General features: G+C 42.5%; 1 protein-coding gene across 9 annotated transcripts in view; it reads left to right on the top strand.

The window, feature by feature from the left end:
• The window catches only part of FIP1L1 (factor interacting with PAPOLA and CPSF1), a 71,083-nt gene that overhangs the window by 14,987 nt on the left and 35,080 nt on the right, over positions 1–21,016 (top strand). For 5 of the 9 annotated variants that reach the window (XM_062198833.1, XM_062198832.1, XM_062198831.1 and 2 more), the window contains 2 exons: positions 3,933–4,042; positions 9,527–9,634. In XM_062198833.1, coding sequence (XP_062054817.1) covers positions 3,933–4,042; positions 9,527–9,634 — 218 coding nt within the window. Of the gene's footprint in view, positions 1–3,932; positions 4,043–9,526; positions 9,635–10,029; positions 10,084–10,232; positions 10,290–21,016 lie in introns of all 9 variants that reach the window. The other 4 variants (XM_062198828.1, XM_062198826.1, XM_062198825.1 and 1 more) reach the window with 2 other exon arrangements.

The raw sequence follows: 21,016 nt of genomic DNA, 5'->3' as shown, positions 1-21,016 counted from the left end.
TGTTATTTGTGGCTTCAGACTTCGAGTTTTCTGCAGTTTGTGTTGATTGTTGGCCAGTCAGTCACTGGTTAACAGTGGGCCCTGAAGCTCTGCGGAGGTGCATAGAGCTTGCTCAGAGTGGCATTGCTGTCAGGGCAGAGCTTGTCACCAGTCCCCTGAGGTCAAAGTCTTTAGGTTGTTTTTCTTTTTTTTCTTTTTGTTATAATTTAGTTTTTTTTAGAAAAACAATCCAGTATCCTGCCTGGAGAGTATAGGCCTGGATGATTGGAATGTTCTGGGGACGTTGATTGTCAGTTCGAGAGCCTTGGGAGTCCTGCGTAATCTTCAGTGTGTCTTTGCCTCTCGTGCTGACTTGGGATGCAGCTTTCCTGGGGCTGGCTCAGTCACTTCCTCTTTCTTCATCTGCTCTCAAAGCATTACATTTTGTTGCTTTCCCAATATTTTTGTTCTTGTGGATTGAAACAAAATGATAGGTTACTTGGGGTCTGGTTTGCTTTTTCACCCTCGTACTAGGTGGTACATGCGTTTGTAGGTTACTGTTTCACTGCCTCACACAGCTGGTGAGTGCAGGAGCGCCGCAGGTCACTCAGCGTTCCTGCTGCCTTGCTGTGGCGCTGACCTTGACGCCCGATGCTGTGGCGGGCACGCCAAGGAAGTTCCAGACTCCCACACCTTGTGGCACAGTGGTGGCAGGATTGGGTGAATATTTGGTTTCCAGTGTTACACACTTTACTCACATTTTGTTTGGATTTGTAAGATCTGACAAAAATTCCCTTTTATAGTAATTTTTTAAATTGTTAGCTCATTTGCAGTGATAATCCCATGATGTTCTGGTGGGACAGTTTGGAGTCTGTCATCCTCAGTGCAATGTCTGAAGACAGTGAATTGGATAATGATTGTGCAGGCCGACTTGGAGTGTATATATATATATATATATATATATATATATATTTGACAGGCAGAGTTAGACAGTGAGAGAGAGAGAGAGACAGAGAGAAAGGTCTTCCTTCTGTTGGTTCACCCCCCCAAATGGTCGCTACGGCTGGCATACTGTGCCGATCCGAAGCCAGGAGCCAGGTGCTTCCTCCTGGTCTCCCATTAGGGTGCAGAGCCCAAGGACTTGGGCCATCCTCCACTGCCCTCCCGGGCCACAGCAGAGAGCTGGACCAGAAGAGGAGCAACTAGGACGGAACCGGTGCCCCAACTGGGTCTAGAACCCGGAGTGCTGGCGCCGCAGGCAGAGGATTAGCCTAGTGAGCCGCGGTGCCGGCCAACTGACTAGGAACAGGAATATTACTAGTGAGTATTCTCAAGAGTCGTTTGATATCATGAGTATATTAGGAAGAGGTTAAGGAGAAAAGAGAATTTAAAAGCGGCCTTGTCTACCTTGTGCCGTCTTCACCCTTCTGGTGTTGTAGAAATTCCTTCATCTGTACTCTCCCTCTTCCTGCCCTTTTACTCCGTCTCCCACTTCTCTTCCCTGCCTTTCTCCAGTCCTCCTTCCAGTTTTTAATTGAGCGGTGACTATGCCAGGAAGTGCATTAGGCCTGGGCAGGGCAGGGAGGAGGTGGCTCTAGGAGACACAGATCCTGCAGTCTTGGGAGTTTATCAGTATTCATGGGAAAGATAGGTTTGAAGTAAGCTAGCGTGCCAAAGATTACGTAGTTGTAAACTCCATGTCCTGTGGAAGAACTTGGGGGAAGTGACAAGACATTTGAGCTGAGTCCTGAGGTCAGTCAAGTAGCACGTACTTATTGAGCACTTACACACTTGCCAGGAACTTCAGGTACTGCGGATGCAGAAGGACCCATCTCCAAGGAGCCTGAGTTGCAGTGGCAGCAGACAGCAGTGCTCATGGTTCAAAACCAATTCAGATAATGATGCTAGAGAGAAGTTGTGTGAAGGGAGTGGAAAGCAGCCTTGAGGAGACGAGGCGTGATCAGGGAGCACTACAGCGAGGAGGTACTGTATGCTACGGTAGCCCCCACCGTATCTCGCAGAGTGAGAAAGCAAGCTTGTGTCCACTGGTTGGCTACCCAGATGGCCGCAGTGGTCAGGGCCAGGCTGGGCTGAGTCAAGAGCCTGGAAGTCCATCTGGGTCTTCCACATGGGCAGCAAGGGCCCACTTACTTGGGCCATCTTCTGGTGCCATCTCAGGCACCTCAGCAGGGAGTAGGATCTGAACCACAGTGGCCGGGACTCAAACTGGTTCTCTCATGTGGAGTGTTCGGTGTTTAGGCCATGGCTTACCAGCTGTAGCACCGTGCTGGCCATACATTTTAGACAGGTTATACCGAAAGTGGAGAGCAGCAGGAGGGCTGAAATGCGGTGGTGGCTTGACCTGGGTTTTAGGAGAGGACACAGTACGTTATTGGGGTGGTGAAGTGGACATAGTGGATGTTGCCATGTGTGAGATAATTCCTGAGATGTTGTGTTGTGTTGTGTTTTTCTTGAACCACAAGGTAGATGGTGATGCCATTTACTTATCTGAGGACTGCTTGGAGAAGATGAGGTTGAGGGAATTCAGTAGTTTTGTTTTGGCCGTGGTAACTTTGAGATGCCTCCGAGACGCTGTAGGAAGTTGGGTATAAATGATACGGTGCTCAGGGAAACCTTGGGACTGTGGAGTCCCCTCAGGGTGTTGCTGGCATCCCCAGGGAGGGTCGTGTGTGTTATCCCATAGGTGCTTTTCCCATTGAGCGCATTGCTGTGATCATAGTGTGTCTGTTTTTCCTAAGGTTGGGATTCTGTAGTGTTTAGTATTTGATGAGTGAGTCATGTTCACTTGCCCAGTTACCAGAATCTGTCAATTATACCTGTGAAGTTTCTGTCAAATCCATTTCTGTCTTTCTATCTCCATTGTCCTAGTGCTGACTGTGATCCCTCGTTAGTGCATCTTATATGGTAGCTTTTTAAATAGCAGAACTCATTCAAGGAAACTAAATTTTGTAAAGGCCTAATTATATGAAGGTATCAGTTATAGATTGGATTGGACACTAGTTATGGGGAGATCTGACCATAATGACTTAAATACACACACTTAGGATTTTTTTTTTCTCACATGGTAGTTAGTTGGGAGGTAGATGACTTCTGGAATGAATCTATGGTTCATACATATGAGAATTGGAATATCTGAGATTCTGTTGGCTTTTGCCATATGGGGAGGGAGACTGAGTTGAATTTAGGTGGAGCAAGGGCAGTAGGATTTAAGTAGGAAGTAAAATAGTGTGATGTTACTTGAAGGTATATTAACTTAGTTTAAAGTTAATGATTTGTTGATGAACTTAAGATAGGAAGGTGAGTATAAGAACAAAATAACATAAGCCAGGCTGGCGTATAATTGGACTATACCCAAAAGGATGTCGTGGGGCAGACGGGTTGGGCAAATCGTGGAGAAATCATGAAGTTTTGAAAGTTAACAAGAAGAGGGAAGATAGGTCTTGAGGGCTCGGGTGACTGGATCTGCTGAACTGGCAGGGCAGTGGTGATGGGAGAATGGGGGACGTGGTGTGGAAGTGCAGGAGCCGCTGTTCGTGTTCCTGTCACCACGGTCTGACCAGAACGTGCTCAGAGCGGCTGCAGGGCTGCAGTTCTCCTGGATGACACTGATGGGCAGAGAAGATGCTCAGTGCCTCTCTTGAACTCTGACACTTGGAATCATGGTCGGGTGTGTAGACTTGGTAGTGGTGGTCTGGGGAAACTGGACTGAGTGTATAGGGCTTCTGAGCACCCTCAGTGTGGACGTTCCATCCCAGAGTCCATCTGATGCCTTCTGCCCAATGTTTTTCTAAAATAGCTTAATCTCAATAAATATGCAGCAATGCAACTTTTCTGTGTTTAACTACAAATGAGATGTTACACATTTATTTTAACATCTTAAGTGTATTGTACTTGAATGTCCTAGTAAACAAGCTAATGAACTTTTTTTTAAGGTGCAGCAGGGAAGAACTGGAAATTCAGAGAAAGAAGCGGCACTTCCATCTACCAAAGCTGAGTTCACTTCTCCTCCCTCTTTGTTCAAGACTGGGCTCCCACCAAGCAGGTTCGTTAGACCCCTGCAGCTCAGTGACTGTCAGGCGTTGGCGCCTGTACACTGTGTTTGTGCTGTGCTGGGAGTGGAAACTGCGTCTCCTGTCAAGCTAGAACATCTGTCTTTGTTGTAGCACCAAAGAAATTATTTGTGAAACTCTTTCTTGGTGCTCTTGGATCCTGCTAGAAATGAAGGGTTGTGTGTGTGTGTGTGTGTGTGTGTCCTTGTGCATGTCCATGCGTGTGCGTAGCGACGGCAGTGTGACACTTGAGAGGTGCTCGCAGTCCTGCTCTTGCTGTTTTCTATACTCTTCTTACGTAGAAAATGACTGGATTTCCTGCGACCTGTTGACTCAGTGGTATTTTGCTGATTTTAGTAAAAGGTTGTAGAAATTTCAGCCAGGAAAATCTTTCAGATTTGACTCATTTTCTTTTATTTCTTTAGTTTGATGTGGAACACCTAATTTTGTGTTTCACAAGGTGCCAGATAAAAGAGGCGAATGCACTGGAAAATGTCCTTTTTGTTTAAATGCAACAGATAGCCGTTGCTCCACGGTCAGGAAGATGGTGAGGGTGGCTAGAACTAGGACAGTCTGTTGTCAGCAGCTTAGTCTTGGGTTAGATCCGTGACCCAGCCACCACTGGCTCCTAGCTCATGTCCCCCATGTGTTACATTTCATAACAGATCAATGCAGGAAGAGACCTTAAGGGAGATTCTTGTTTACTCCTGTGAGATTCTTGAGCATTTAGCTAAAATTAGATGTCGTTAAGCAGTCCTGGGTTCTTATGGATTGTCATAGACATATCTAAATGTGATTATTTAAACTGTGTACAGTGTCATAAAATGACCATAAAGAACTCATGATAGCTAAGGAAGATTGCTCCTTTTCATATCTTATATTTTTATAATAGGTCAACTTTCTTTCATTGAGTTTATGATGTTCTGTAGGATTGAGTGCGGTTAAGAGCCAGGACTCTGAGGTCAGACTTCTGAGGTTCAAAATTTGGCTCTCTGATTTACCAATTCTGTGTCTTTGGGCAAGTCCCCTCATCTAATTGCACCTCAGTTTGCTAATTTGTACAATGTACTGATGGTATTTCCTTCATAAGGAGGTTTATAGATTGAATTTGGGATTATCTTTTTTCTTTTTTTAAGATTTATTTATTTATTTGAAAGTCTGAGTCAGAGAGGGAAAGAAGGAGAGGCAGAGAGAGGGAAAGGTCTTCCATCTGCTGGTTCACTTCCCAATTGGCCGCAATAGCTAGAACTGCGCCGATCTGAAGCCAGGAGCCAGGAACAACTTCTGGGTCTCTCAAATGGGTGCAGGGGCCCAAGGACTTGGACAGTCTTCTGCTTTCCCAGGCCATAGCAGAGAGCTGGATCAGAAGTGGAGCAGCCAGGACTTGAACTGGCATCCATATTGGATGCCAGCACTGGAGGTGGTGGCTTTACCCGCTACAACATAGCACCAGCCTTAATTTATCTTGAGTGTTTTAGATCAGTACCTGGTTTGTGGAAAATATTCTATTGTAATTAAACTACTTGTAAATCAGTAACAGTTTTTCTGTATCTTGTCTTTTGTTCATTTATTTTAATTTGGGCCAGATTATATAGGGACTTGTGCCACTGTGTGAGCTTTGGCTTTCCCTGTAAATGGAATAATTGGGCAGTTGCTAATGGATTTTCAGAGTGATGGAATAATTTGATTTAAATTTTTAAAGTCCAAATATAGCTGTTTTATTTATTAAGAACAGACTACAGAGTGAGTGAGGGTGGCAAAAGGCCAACTCGTAGGTTGCAGCAGTTGTCTTGACAAGATATAACAGTGACATGGACCAGGGTAGTAGTGGAGACGGGAAGTAGTCAGATGCTAGATACATTTCAGAAGGTAAGCCAATAAGTTATCTGGAAGGATTGTATGTATATTATATAGAGAAAGAAGTCAAGAAGGAAGGCAAGGTTCCTGTCATCAGCTTAGTAGGAATGATGAAGTTGTCATTGATTGAGAAGGGAAAGACTACAAGAGGGGTAGTATATGGAGCAGAAGACCAAGAGTGCCTACTGAACATAAAAGTGGAGAATTTGGGCAGGAAGGGGATACGCCAATCTGAGAGGGGAAGGAATATGGGCTGGAGATACAGACTTGAGATGGCTAGTGTTTATATGAAGCTGGGAAATGCGGTTAGGCCGTAAGTCTTGACAGAGAAATGGTGAGGAGAGAGTCTTGGGGCAGTGTCCTTGTAGGTCAGAAAAATAAAGAACAACCAGTACAAGGAGGCCACTAAGGAGGAGTGACTAGGAAAGTGCAAGAAGACCCAGCATATGTCTAGAAAAGGGGGTTTTAAGAACAAAGAATGGGGGCTGGCGCTGTGGTGTAGTGGGTAAAGCCGCCGCCTGCAGTACCAGCATCTCATATGGGCGCTGATTAAAGTCCAGCAGCTTCACTTCTGATCCAGCTCTCTGCTATGGCCTGCGAAAGCACCCTGCACCTGTGTGGGAGACCCGGAAGAAGCTTCTGGCTTCTGGCTTTGGATCAGCGCAGGTGCGGCATTTGCAGCCAATTCAGGAGTGAACCATTGGATGGAAAACTCTCTCTCTCCCTCTCCTTCTCTATCTCTATCCCTCTCTGCCTCTCTCTGCCCCTCCTCTCTCTGTTTAACTCTGACTTTCAAATAAATTGATCTTAAACAAAGGAGAGACAATTGGATTTTAAAGTGCAAAGGCCATTGGTGATCTTAACCAGGATAATTTCCAGTGGCACATGGTGTGGATAAAAATCAGCTTGGAATGTGTTCAAGTGGAGATGAAAGGAGAGGGATTGGAAAAAGAAAAGAATGTAGGCAGTTTTGAAGATTATTTTCTTTTTTAAAAAATATTTGCTAATTTATTTGAAAGAGTTACAGAGAAGCAGAGTCAGAGAGAGAGAGAGAGAGGGAGGTCTTCCATCCTCTGGTTCACTCCCCAAATGGCCGCAATGGCCAGAGCTGATCTGATCTAAAGCCAGGAGCTACTTGCAGGTCTCCCACACAGGTGCAGGGGCCCAAGGACTGGGACCATCCTCTACTACTTTCCCTGCCATAGCAGAGAGCTGGGTTGGAAGTGGAGCAGCTGGGACTCAAACCGGCATCCCACAGGCAGTGACTTTACCTGGTATGCCACAGTGCCGATCCTTATTTTCTTTTTTTCAAAGGGAACCAGAGAAATGTGACACTTTGATCTGAAGGGAAGTGTGGGTCAGGAGTTTTTTCCATAATGAAAGCAGTCACGGCATTTTGTATTCATGGCAGTGAATTAATGAGGGATAAACTGGTGAAGGCAAGAAGTGAGAAGTGCCAGTTTACAGAGTAATGTCCCCAGTAAGGCCAGAGGTCGTGGGACGTGGTATACAAGCAAGAGCATAGGGTTAAGTAGGAGCATGAACTGGTCATTTGTGCTGAAGGAGGGAAGGCAGGATATAAGAGTGCCGTGCTGGTGGGTGGGTAGATAATTGTAATGGGAACAACTGAAGGCTGTCTTCTGATTGCTTCCTTTTTGTACTAAAGTAAGATGGAGGTTTAGCTGGGAATATTCTGGGTAGTGGAAGGGTTGGTCCGTGAAAAGAGATGTGAGCATGAATGAAAGGGAAGGAATGGGCTTGCCAGGAGGGAGATGTGCCATCAAAAGTGGGGTGGCTTGCTTGCCTTTTTTTTTTTTTTAAGATTTATTTGAAAGTCAGGGCTTCAGGGAAAGATGGAAAGATCTTCCATCTGCTGGTTTACTCCCTAGATGGCCACAACAGTCAGTACTGGGCCAGGCCAAAGCCAGGAGCTTCTTTCAGATCTCTGACGTGGGTGACAGGGGCCCAAGCACTTTGGCTGTCCCCCAGTGCTTTTCCAGGCCATTAGCGGAGAGCTGGATTGGAAGTGGAGCAGCTGGGATGCCAACTGGTGCCCATAGGCGATTCTGGCGGTGGCAGCTTTAACTGCCATAGCACAACCCTGGATCCCGGAGCGATTATTTTCAAGATGAGAGAAATTACAGCATTTTTATATACTGATAAGAATAAGTTAATACAATGAAAAATGACATATGGAGAAAGGGCACATATTTTTAACTTTTCTTGAGGCCTGTTGATGGTCATTGGTGTGTGTATCTCACCTTTGTTAGTTATGCGTGTGTTCATGAAGGGTAGCTAGGGTTTCCTTAACAAGGGTCAAGTTGAATCAGATAAATATGGAGAGGTAGAGGGCGAGTGTATGCTCAAAGGAGTGATTGTTGGCTGGCCGTGGGTCCTAGGAGAGAGTGGGATGAGGTGGCAGGGAGCACAGAAGTAGGAGCCGCCGGGACGTGAACTGGCCTGTGTGGGAGGCCGGCACTGCAGGCAGTGGCTTTACCCACTGTGCCAGCCCTGCCACCGATTTCTCACCTCTCCTCTGTTCCATATCAGATCTCCTGCTTCTCACAGTGCAAACCTTGCTCCCTAACTTCACTGTGTAAGCTAAATAGATACGCAACTTCTTCATTTACCATTACAGAAAACAAGCCTATTAAATAGAGTTCAAAGTTTGCTTGTACTTTTTGTTTTTCAGAATGAAGGTGTATCATCAAAATACTGTTTTCAACAGTTTCCTTCAAAGTAGTTATGTTAATCACTTAAAGTATAATTTTGTTCAGTGTGTGTTTATTCAATTTTAGCTGTTCTTTTCCTCCATGCTTATTGATATAATCTCATGTTGTTACCTAGGTAAGACATTTAACATAGTTCTGGAGGCAAGACTGTCTATCCAAAGACATTTAGAGATTTGGTCCTTTATTCTCCACTTTTTTCTCTGCTCTTTTTTCCATTCTGGTCAGAAACAGATTTCATTTAATTTCTGCTTTATTCTTCTTTTGTTTATGGTTACATAAACAAGCAGATTTATAGACATTTTTTCTATTGATTTGAAGGAACATTTGAGTAATTCTTTAAAGACTGGCAATAATGTGAGTAGCTTAACTTTTTATGGGGATATCACTGGATATATTTTGTTGAATTTTACTTGAAAGGAGTTGATGGCATTTTTATAAAGTATGTATTTACCTTGGGCTTTTATTAAACATTTCTGAGTATTTCTATTAACTGCACTAACAGTACTTTTATCTGTTACTGAAGAATATAAGGAAAGAAAGAACCTAAATTTTGAGTAAGATTTTGTGAAGTGTAGAAATTCATGTTGATTAGCTACGGCATGGAGATTCATTTCTTGCTAATGAACTGTACCTGAAGTAAGCCCTGATTCTCTTCTCATTTCTCCATTTTGACATCAAGCTATGTTGAAGATTTAATAACAGGTCTCTATAAATCCCACTGGTAAATGGTCTGTGTGACTTGGAGAGTGACACTGTAGGAACATGCTGAAGGTCTGACTGTAGGGGAGAAACACAGGGAGGTGGTAAGACAGCAGTAGTAAACACATGGGGGGCAGGGATCCGACAGCAGTATGCAAAAAACAACACCCAGGAAATTTGTCTCACCAGGAACAGCGCCTCATCTCAGTCTCAACCGAGTGCTGCCTCCAGAAAAGCCAGCTCAAGCGTGGGCAAGTGGCAGGATCGCTACGGGAGGGCTGAATCGCCTGATCTAAGGTGAGACTTTCCACTTGTCGGATACCCCCGGTAGACAGCGCCAGTGCTGCTTTGATTAGACAGTGCCATGTTCCTGCTCTCCACATTATCCCTTCAGGGTGCAGTTGGGGGATTTTTGCTTACCTTATGAATTTAGACCCTCATATGTCTTGCTACCTATCCTTCTAGCTTCTTTTTAAAAGATATTACTTACTTTCATTTTATTTGAAAGGCAGTAAAGCAGAGAGTGAGAGACAGCCAGCCAGGCAGAGATCTTTGTCTGCTGGGTCATGCCCCAAATGTCTACAACAGCTAGGGCAGGGCCAGGCTGAAGCCAGGAGCCCGGAACTCAGTCTGGGTCTTCCACAGGGGTGACAGGGACTCAACTACTTGAACCATCATCTGTTGCCTCCTAGGGTGTGCATTAACAGGAAGCTGGAATTGGAAGCGGAGTCTGGACTTGAACCCAGGTACTCCTATAGAGGATGTGAGTGTCCCAGATGATGTCTTAACCGCTGTGCCAAATGCCTGCCCTCAAGCCTCTTAAAATGTAAAATAAATTACATTGAATGATGGTAATGAGTGCTCAGTAAATATTTTTTTCTCTCCTTTGCTGCAGGTTGATTCTTCTTTCTCATACCACATCCAGATTTAAAAAAAAAAAAAAAATCCCCAGGTGCTTTTCATTTATTGACTAAAACCTAACCTGAGCCAATATTTAAGACCTGTACAATTTTACTGAGCTGAATCTTTCCAATCCCTGCCCCTAACTGCAGTGCCTAAGCTTGCTATTCCAGTAAGTGTGTACACCAGCTCTCCTGGAATACGCTGTTTTCTTTACTGTTGTTGGAATTTTACTTATGATCTCTCCACCATAGATTTTTGGTTTGTGTTCTAAATTTTTACAAAACATACAGCTGTGGGGCAGGCATTATAGTTTCTCTGAGCCTGAGAAGTGGAAGTAACACTTCCTTCCTAAGGGAGATAATGAGAAGAAACCGTTAGGGTGTGAGACTGCCTTGTGAACAATAATCAGTTTGAGAGGTTTTATTACTCTGATGCCTGACTTAGAAATACATACAAAGATTCCTTTTTTTAAAAAAAAATTTTTTTTAAAGTTTTATTTATTTGAAAAGCAGAGTTACAGGGAGAGATCTTCCATCCACTGGTTCACTCCCCCAATGGCCACAACGACCTGGGCTGGACCAGTCTGAAGCCAGGAGATTTTTCTGGGTCTCCTACATGGGTGCAGGGGCCCAAGCAGTTGGGCCATCTTTCACTGCTTTCCCAGGCCACAGCAGGGAGCTGGATTGGAAGTGGAGCAGCCGGGACTCGAATCGGTGCCCATATGGGATGCCAGGGCTTTAATCTGCTGTGCCACAGTGCCGCCCCACCAAGATACCTTTCAAATATACGGTTTGAGATTTTAAATAATTGTAGTACATGAAGGATAAGTTTCTTTGTTTTATTTTTGTTGTTATGTAGTTTTAATTATTTCTGGGCAACTTGATCCTGTATCTTAATGTGCTTTAATTATTTAATTTCAGAACTTTTGAATATGTAATTTATGATCAAATGTCTTTGATTCTAACATCTAAAAGCAAACCAAAGGAAAAAGCACTTATCAAAATTTAGATTTCTTTCTTTATGCAGTGAACTTGGTAAAATTTTCTGTTAGAGAGTAAGCTTAGTCATTTTCAAAAGTGGGTATTCACCTCAAACTCAGAAATACCTCGACATTTTAAACAGTAAGCTATAAGGCTAGAGACTTAATGAGCAGTGAGTTCCATGTGCTTTTGCAGGTTAAAGAATGAAAATTTATGTTTATCTATTTTAAAAGTTTCCATTGACATTTTTCATATGTTATACAATATTTGTTGGTTTTGTTTTTAGTATTCTACTTGAGGCAGCTGTAGAAATTTCAAGAATTGTTCTAAATGTTAGGTCTGACAAATGGAGCAGTGTTTTTCACAGACCTACAGAAACCCAAGTTTAATATTTGGATTATTAATATAACTAGCTTGGTTTAATGTATGCAGAAACACTTGGATATGTATCTAAACTGGCCAGCAACAGGAACAATTTTGATCCTAAAATTGTTCCTAAAATAAATAAGTCCTATTTATTGATCCTAAAATGGCCGGACAGTAAGAAATTTTATTATTATAAATCCACATCATACTGCTGTTAATGAATTGGTTGTCATCTTTATAGAAAGAGAGGGAGTGTAATTTTTTTAAAAGATTTTATTTATTTATTTATTTGAGAGGTAGAGTTACAGATAGTGAGAGGGGGAGACAGAAAGAAAGGTCTTCCATCCACTGGTTCACTCCCCAAGTGGCTGCAATGGCCAGAGCTGGGCCATTCCGAAACCAGAGCCAGGAGCTTCTTCTGGGTCTTGCACATGGGTGCAGGGTTCCAAGCACTTGGGCCATCTGTTTTCCAAGCCATAGCAGAGAGCTGGACCAGAAGTGGAGCAGCGGGGACTAGAACCAGCACCTGTATGGGGTGCCGGCACTGCAGGGGATGGATTAACCTACTGTATCACAGTGCCTGGCCCCAGGAATGTAATTTTCCTAAAGTTTTAGCTTTATCCTGGCACAAGTATTGAATTTGGATTTTTTAGCTTTAGTTTTGTCAATGACTGCCTGCGTGAATTAAGGAATGCTCCCTAATGTATCTGGGCCCACGTCACCTCATTTGTGGGATGGTGAGGCTAGACTGTGTGATCTGGAAGGCTTCTGCAATCTGAAATTCTTTGTTTTGAGGCTGGTCCTTTGCTTTTTTTTTTTTTTTTTTTTTTAAGATTTATTTATTTTACTTAAAAGGGTTACACAAAGAGTGGAGAGGCAGAGAGAGAGAGAGAGAGAGAGGTCTTCCATTCGCTGGTTCACTTCCCAATTGGCCACAATGGCCGGAGCTGCGCTGATCAGGAGCCAGGAGCCTCCTCTGGGTCTTGCATGTGGGTGCAGGAGCCCAAGAGCTTGGGCCGTCTTCTACTGCTTCCCTAGGCCATAGCAGAGAGCTGGATTGGAAGTGGAGCAGCCAGGACTCAAACCAGCACCCATATGGGATGCCAGCGCTGCAGGCTGTGGCATTACCTGCTAGCTACAGCACCGGCTCCTGGTCCTTTGTTTATAATAGAATAAAAGATCTTGAGAAGTTAGGGGATTTACCCAAATGACAGCTAGGATGCCAAGTGTAGGCAAATTACTTTCATAGGTGAAGACAAAAACATTTAAAGCTCTTACTTTTAATGTAATTTAAAAATCTTAGATTTGTTTCTTTTGCATTGACTTCTGAAATTCTTTTTATATCAACTGTTTGACTTAGAATTTTTTGCTTAAAATGGTTATGTTTTTAATGTAATACTGTATATTGAAGTATGTAAGATGGCTAGTTCATGAAAGTGGTACATCTCAGTGCTAGCTCTAAACTCCCTGCAGTCACCTGTACCCCCAGAACAGATGTCTTGGAAACACAAAAAGCTCTCCATTCTGACTTCGATTAATCTCAGGGATTGTATGTAGTAAGAAATATGACAGTGTTTTTTTTCTTTATGTCATTGCTTTTTTAAAAAAATTATTTATAAAAGGGAACAAACTTCATGTATTTCATATATATGGTTTTAAAAGCATAATGATACTTTCCACTCTACCCACTCTCCCTTCCTCCTCATTTTTCTTTTAATGTTTTGATATACTTTAAATTTTCTTTATAGTCACAAGCTTAACCCTCCACTAAATATAGTTTCAGCAAGCAGTAAGTAGAAAACCATTAGTCCTCAAGAGTATAGAAAAGGGCTGTAAAAATAATTAAATCTCAAAATATTAATTTTACTCATAGACATTACTTTTTTTGTATTCTGTATATCAGTTACCACAAAATAGGGAAAACATATTTGTCTTTTTGGGACTGGCTTATTTCACTAAGCATCATGGTCTCTATTTGCATCCATTTTGTTGCGAAAGATAGAATTTAATTCTTTTTTATTCCTGAGTAGTATTCTATCAAGTATATACCATAATTTTTTTGTCTGTTCATCAGTTGGTGGATTTCTGGGTTGACTTCATATCTTAGCTGTTGTGAGTTGAGCTGCTATAAACATGGAGGTACAGATAACTTTCATATACTGATTTCATTTCATTTGGGTGAATTCCCAGGAGTCGAATGGCAGGGTTGTATTGTAGAACTCTTCAGATTTCTGAGGAATCTCCATATTGTCTTCCATAGTAGTTGTACAAGTTTCCATTCTCACCAGTGGCGTATTAATAGAGTAGCTTTTTCCCTACATTCTCAAGAGCATTTGTTATTTTTTGATTTTTTGATGATAACCATTCTAACTAGAGTGTGGTAAAACCTCATTGTGATTTTCATTTGTGTTTCCTTCTTGGCTAGTGATCCTAAGTATCTTATATCTTTGGCCACCGGATGTAATTCATCCTTTGAAACGTGCCTGTTCATATCCTTAGCCCATTGCTTAGCTGGATTGCTGGTTGTCTTGTTAAGTTTCCTGAGCTCCCTATATTCTGTATCTTACTCCTTTATCAGATGTATACTTTGTAAATATATTCTCTCTGTCTGTAGCCTGCCTCTTTGTTGAGTGTTTCCTTTGCTATGAAGAACCTTCTTGGCTTGATAGAATTCTATTTGTCTCTTTTTGCCTTTTTTTTTTTTTAATAAAATTTATTTATTTATTTGGAAGTCAAAATTAGAGGGAGAAACAGATTTCTCCATCCACTGGTTCACTCCCCAAATGGCCGCACCGGCCAGGGCTGGGCCATGCTGGTGCCAGGAGAGAGGAGTCTTATCTGGGTCTCCATGTGGGTGCAGAGACCTGAAGACTTGGGCCATCCTCTGCTGCTTTCGCAGGTATATTAGCGGGAGTCGGATCAGAAGTGGAGCAGCTGGAGCTTAGCTGTCGCCTTTGTGGGATGCCGTGGCTCAACCTGCTGCACACTGTGCCAGCCCCCATTTAAGCTTTTTATTGCCTGTGCTTTTGGAGTCTTACCCAAGAAGTCATTGCCTGTGCTAGTGTCTCGCAGTGTTCTTCGATGTTTTCCTCTGGTCATTTTATTGTTTCAGGTCTTAGATTTAGATCTCTGATCCATTATGTGTTGATTTTTGTATAGAGCATAAGGTAGGGGTCTTGTCATACTTCTGCATCCAGAGATCCCATTTTCCCAACATCGTTTGTTGAAGACACTGTCCTTTTCTAGGGAGTGCATTTAGCTTGTCTGTCAAAGATTAGTTGGTTGTAGATGCGTGGATTAGTTTCTGGGGGTCTCTGGTCTGTTCCATTGGTCAGCAGTTCTATTCTCCACCATTACCAAGCTGTTTAGATTATAACTGTCCTGTAATATGTCTTGAAGTCAATTACTTTCATGCCTCTCGCTTTATTTTTGTTGTTTAGGATTGCTTTAGCTATTCAGACCCTATTAATTTTAGGGTCGTTTTTTTCTCCAGATCTGAGAAAAATGTCTTAGGTATTTTGATTGGGATCGCATTGAATCTGTAAATTGCTTTGGGTAGTGTGGACTTTTTTTTTTTTGGGGGGGACAGGCAGAGTGATAGAGAGGGAGACAGAGAGAAAGGTCTTCCTTTTTGCTGTTGGTTCACCCTCCAATGGCCGCTGCGGCCTGCGCATCACACTGATCCGAAGCCAGGAGCCAGGTGCTTCTCCAGGTCTCCCATGTGGGTGCAGGGCCCAAGCACTTGGGCCATCCTCCACTGCCTTCCCGGGCCATAGCAGAGAGCTGGCCTGGAAGAGGGGCAACCGGGATAGAATCCGGTGCCCCAACCGGGACTAGAACCCGGTGTGCCGGCGCCGCAAGGCGGAGGATTAGCCTGTTAAGCCACGGCGCCGGCCATTCTTTTACTTTATTACTTATCCAAACCTGAGTATAGATTTTTAGGGGTTTTTTTGGTTTAGTAAAAACTACTAAAGTTTTTTTTTTGGGGGGGTGGGGGGGAGGTTTCCTTGTTTAGTTGATTATTCTCAACACTCATTGAACATTTGTAGGAAAAAAAGGAAGGTAAAAAGGGAATAAAGTTAGAATTGGAATTAGGTGGAATAAATCAATAGTTTTTGTTCAAATGTTTGGTTGTTTGAAGTATCCCATAAATCTCAAACACTGGTTTTGCTTTTTCTAATGTCTTCTGCCTAATCCCCCCCGGGGGGGTGCTATTTCTAAGGATTTGTCTTCTAGCTCAGATATTCTGTCTTCTTCTTCTTCTTCTTCTTTTTTTTTTTTTTTTTTTTTTTTTGCCAGGTAGAGTTAACCAGTGAGAGAGAGACAGATAGAGAGAAAGGTCTTCCTTTTCCGTTGGTTAACCCCTGAAACGGCCAGCCGGTACGCTGTGCCGATCAGAAGCCAGAAGCCAGGTGCTTCTCCTGGTCTCCCATGTGGGTGCAGGGCCCAAGCACTTGGGCCATCCTCCACTGCCACAGCAGAGAGCTGGACTGGAAGAGGAGCAACCAGGACAGAATCCGGTGCCCTGACTGGGACTAGAACCTGGGGTGCTGGCGCCGCAGGTGGAGGATTAACCAAGTGAGCCGTGGCGCCGGCCAGATATTCTATCTTCTGCTTCATATCATGTCTGTTAAGGCTTTCCATTCATTTTCTATTTGATATGTTGAATTTGTCATTACCTGTATTTTGGCTTGATTTCTCAATATCTTTATCTCCCAGAAGAATTTTTTATCCATGTCTTACATGGATTTCATTTTTTTTTTTTTTTTTTTTTAAGATTTATTTGAAAGAGTTAGAAGGATGGAGAGAGGGATATCTTCTATCCACTGGTTCACTCCTCAAATGACTAGGATGACCAGAGCTGAGATAGACCGAAGCCACGAGCTTCATCCAGATCTCCTGCATGGGTTCAGGGGCCCAAGGACTTGGGCCATCCTCTGCTACTTTCCCAGGCTCATTGGCAGGAAGCTGGATCAGAAGTGGAGCAGCTGGGACTCAAACCAATGCCCATAGGAATGCTGGTAGTGCAGGCAGTGGCTTTACTTGCTACGCCACCATACCTGCCCCTGTATGGGGTTCTTTAAGTCATATATTTGCTTCTTTGTGTTTCTGATTAATCTCATGATCATTATTTTGAACTCCTTTTCAGACATTTCATCAGTCTCTTAATCTTTACATTCTGATACTGCAGTGTTGCTATGTACCTTTTGGGGAGTCATACTGGCTTTGTTCTTGTATTTCTATGTTTATTTTATATGCTTTTTTAAAAAGATATATTTATTTATTTGAAAGTCAGAGTTAAACAGAGAGAGAGGAAAGGTGTGCGCTGGGGGGGTGGGGTGGGTGGTCTTCCATCCAATGGTTCACTCCCCAATTGGCTGCAACGGCCAGAGCTGCGCCAGTCAGGAACCAGGAGCTTCTTCCGGGTCTCACACATGGGTGCAGGGGCCCAAGGACTTGGGTCATCTTCTGCTGCTTTCCCAGGCCATAGCAGAGAGCTGGATCGGAAGTGGAGCAGTGGGACTCAGAACTGATGCGCATATGGGATGCCGGCACTGCAGGCGCTGGCTTAACCTGATACACCACAGCACTGGCCCTGGTTTATGTCTTGATAGATAATGTCCTGAAAAGATGCACCTGTGCCTTTTGACTTTGGTTGAACTCTGAATTTGTATTGCTACAGTATGTAATTTGGAAGGTTTTTTAAAATATATTTGCGTGAATGGACATAAAAAGGTCTTTATTTTTTAAAATTGCTTTTCCCATCAATAGTATATTTAAAAGCATCAAATGAAGTATAACATATAATTTATAATATATAAATATAAAAAAAACTTTCCAAGTTTTGTATAAAAGTAAGTGAACTTGACTGTTCTAATGAACATATTCATGTCCTCCAATGAGTCAAATTGGAGCTTATTTCATCTTTAAGCATTCAAGGGTTTTTATATTGTTTTACATAGAGCTTAAGACATACATAACATTTAAAAAACTTAGCTCAGGAAATTAGTATGGAAAACACTATTGTGGAAGAAGGGAAGGGTTTTTAAGTTGATTGTAGTTGGCCTGAATCTTTTTTTTTTTTTAAGATTTATTTATTCACTTGAAAGAGTTAACACAGAGAAAGAGAGGCAGAGAGAGAGACTGAGAGAGAGGTCTACATCTGCTGCTGGTTCACTGCCCAATTGGCACAATGGCCAGAGCTGAGCTCATCTGGAGCCAGAAGTTTCTTCTGAGTCTCCCACGTGGGTGCAGGGGCCCAAGGACTTGGTCCATCTTTTATTGCTTTCCCAGGCCATACAGAGAGCTGAATAGCAAGTGGAGTAGCTGGGACTCAAACTGGTGCCCGTATGTAATGCTGGCACTGCAGGTGGTAGCTTTACCCGCTACACCACCACCCTGGCCCCTGGCCTGAATCTTTGTGCTGCCAGTTTACTATGAAGAAGAATCTCCTTTTATATCTATAAAAGTAAAATTTACCAGACCTGTACCTTTTACTTGAAGGAGTAAGTAGTTGTAAACTTTTGCAAGGTCAGGCACAGGGTAAGGGTGGCTCCTCTTGGATCTCTTGCTTCACTAGCATGCCATCAGTCTCTTTACATAGAGTGCTGATGGGAGATACATTATTTGTCTTGAAGACAAGTTTTAAATTGTTCGATTTTTTGTACGTATATTATTTTCTAGATAATTTTTTATCGTTTAATCTTTACCTAAGCATTAGAATATATTTAATTTTCTTTATACATTTTGTATGAAATATTAGGGAAATTTTTCCTGTGCTTATGAAAGTAAAATTGTGGCTGTGGAAACATTACCATGTAAGTCCACAAAAAATATTAGTATAAAAAAAATGATATCCTTAACATAATATAATTGACGATTTGATAGAAATAATTTTGTATTTATTAGTTAATAAAGAATTAAGTTGAATTTTTATCAGCTACTCTATTCTTATACTTATTTTTTCTACATATACAGCTGCTGTATTTTTTTTAGTAGTTCTATTCTAGTTGGTTGTGTATTTGAGTCATTGGGAAGCTTCAGAAAATTTTTTGGTGCTTCAGTCTGAAAGATGCTGATTTAAATAGCCTGGTGTGCACCCTGGGCATCAGGATTTTTTTTTTTTTAAAGATTTATTTATTTCAATGGCAGATTTACAGAGATGGCTGCAATGGCCCAATTTACAAATGGCCGCCATGTCTGGAGCTGGGCCGATCTGAAGCCAGGAGCCAGGAACTTCTTCTGTGTCTCCCACTTGGGTGCAGGGGCCCAAGGAGAGTTGGGCCATCTTCTGCTGCTTCCCCAGGCCATAGCAGAGAGCTGGCTTGGAAGTGGAACAGCAGAGACTCCAACTGGTGCTCATAAGGGATGCCAGCACTGCAGATGGAGGCTTTACTATTGTGCCGTAGCATTGGCCCCTTGCATAGCTTTTTATAGCCTTATAGGCCCCCCCCCTCCTTTTATGGTTCTCATTTAATTTATATTCTCTGCCTCCTTGAAAGTGTGTGGTTGGTAACCACTGCTTCTGTTATAAGGAGATTGATGGAATATATTTGCTGATTTTTATTTATGTATTTGAATGAGTTAGGGAGAGACACAGAGAGCTTCCGTCTGCGGGTTTGCTTCCCAGATGGCCACAGTAGCCAGGTCTGGGCCATGCTAGAGCCAGGAGCCAAGAGCCGGGCACTTCTTAGGGGTCTCCCATGTGGGTACAGGAGCCCAAGCATTTGGGCCATCCTCTGCTGCTTTCCCAGGTACGCTAGCACAGAGCTGAAGTGGGTTACTATGCACAATGTAGTTTTTACTGTGTTTTCTGGCCAACAGTGTTTAAAAACTACTGCACTCTATCCAACTTTCTCTTAATGTGGATTCAAAGGAGAAACGTAAGTGGGAGTAATTGTTGCTACCTCTGTGTTATTGTGAAGAGTAAACATAATCCAAAATGCCTTCAAGAGTGCTCACCAAGCCCAGAGATGAGAAACGCTAGCTTGTATTATTCCAAGGAGGAAAAGCTGTCTTCAGAGCGGATGTTTGTTTTTGTCTCATGCAGTTCAAAGACTTTATCATTAACAGTGTCCTTGTTTGACTGCTAAAAAGCACCGACGGAAAAGCTGAGCAGCTCACTTTTTGTCTGCCTTGCCTTGGTTCTGAGCCCTCGTTTTGAAATTTCTGTTGCATCTCTGCAAGCAGCCTTCAAACCTTTTCTAGGACATCAGTAGCCAAAATGTGGCATTTGAATTCCATTGTAATTTCAGATGAGCTTTCAAATAAGATTTGTCTTGTTCATCTGTCCCAAGAAGGAAAGTGGAAGTTCTTGTGAACACTTGCTCAGTGCCCTTTAAAGCGTAGATTGTAGATTGACGTACAGATGCAGTGTGATTTGTGTCTGGCTCTTGGCTTGTGACTACGCGATTGAGTTCAGTACAGAGAAGAGAATCTTGTGGTAACGTTGGCTGTCTGTTGAATAGGCCCGATGAACCCTTGCTGTGTGGAAGTGTAATTAATAGTAAATTTCCTCCTAGTGAAACTGCTGAATCTTGTTACGTCGTGGAGCAGCCTGTTCACAGAGGACTTTAGTGGAAGCACAGATTTCTGTGTTGTTTTGCATCAGGTGGCACCAGAATGACATGGAGTTTTTAAGTTGTTCATCTGTGTTAAATGCTGCTTGCTTTTTACTATCATTTTACTACATATTGGATATGTGATAAACGCTTCCAAACAAAATGGTAAACTTCACATTTCTGATGATTTTTTTTTTTTTTATTAAACCTGATGAATTTAAGATAAATCAACCTGTGGTAAAAATTCCTGGGCCACAAGACATTATGAAAGTGTAGGAAATTATAATTTTCTGACCTTCCTTCTCAGGATATATATTTGTTTCTTATTTCTCAGTTGTATGTCTTTGAAACACAATGTTTGCCATTTTGCATTTTCAGTGATTTATCCATTTAAAGTGGAAGAGGCTAATTAGGCTTCTCTGACTGTATTTATGATAGACTTTCAGAGATGAATATGCTAATGTGTCCTAGAATTTTTCAAAGCCCAAAATGCTTAGAGATAAGTGAAGGAGAGGTTATAGAAAAAGTGGAGGGGGGAGAATTCTGTAGCTTGAAATAGAAAAGAGTAGGTCAAGATTTGACCACGAAGTGTGGGTAACAGTGAGTAGTGAGGGAAATCCTGGCCCCAGAATACTCAACCTGTATCTGGCAGGAAGTTGGAATCCAAGATGTGTGTGTGTCAGAAGGCATACGGCACACACTTTGATGACACGGTAGGGTGGACATAGCTTTGTAATCAACTGAGGTTTTAGAGAAGAAATTGGAGGGTTTTGTGGATTGTTTCTTTTTTTTAATAATCTTAGAAGTGTTTGGATTTTTCTAATGTGTGGATGTTAGGGTATTTCCCCAACCTGGGTTGAAGGATGGGA

The sequence above is a fragment of the Lepus europaeus genome, chromosome 8 (genome assembly GCF_033115175.1).
Source record: "Lepus europaeus isolate LE1 chromosome 8, mLepTim1.pri, whole genome shotgun sequence".
In the NCBI taxonomy this organism is placed as follows: Eukaryota; Metazoa; Chordata; class Mammalia; order Lagomorpha; family Leporidae; genus Lepus; species Lepus europaeus.
The sequence above is the reverse complement of the archived record's forward strand: the minus strand, read 5'-3'. Positions and strand labels throughout refer to the sequence as shown.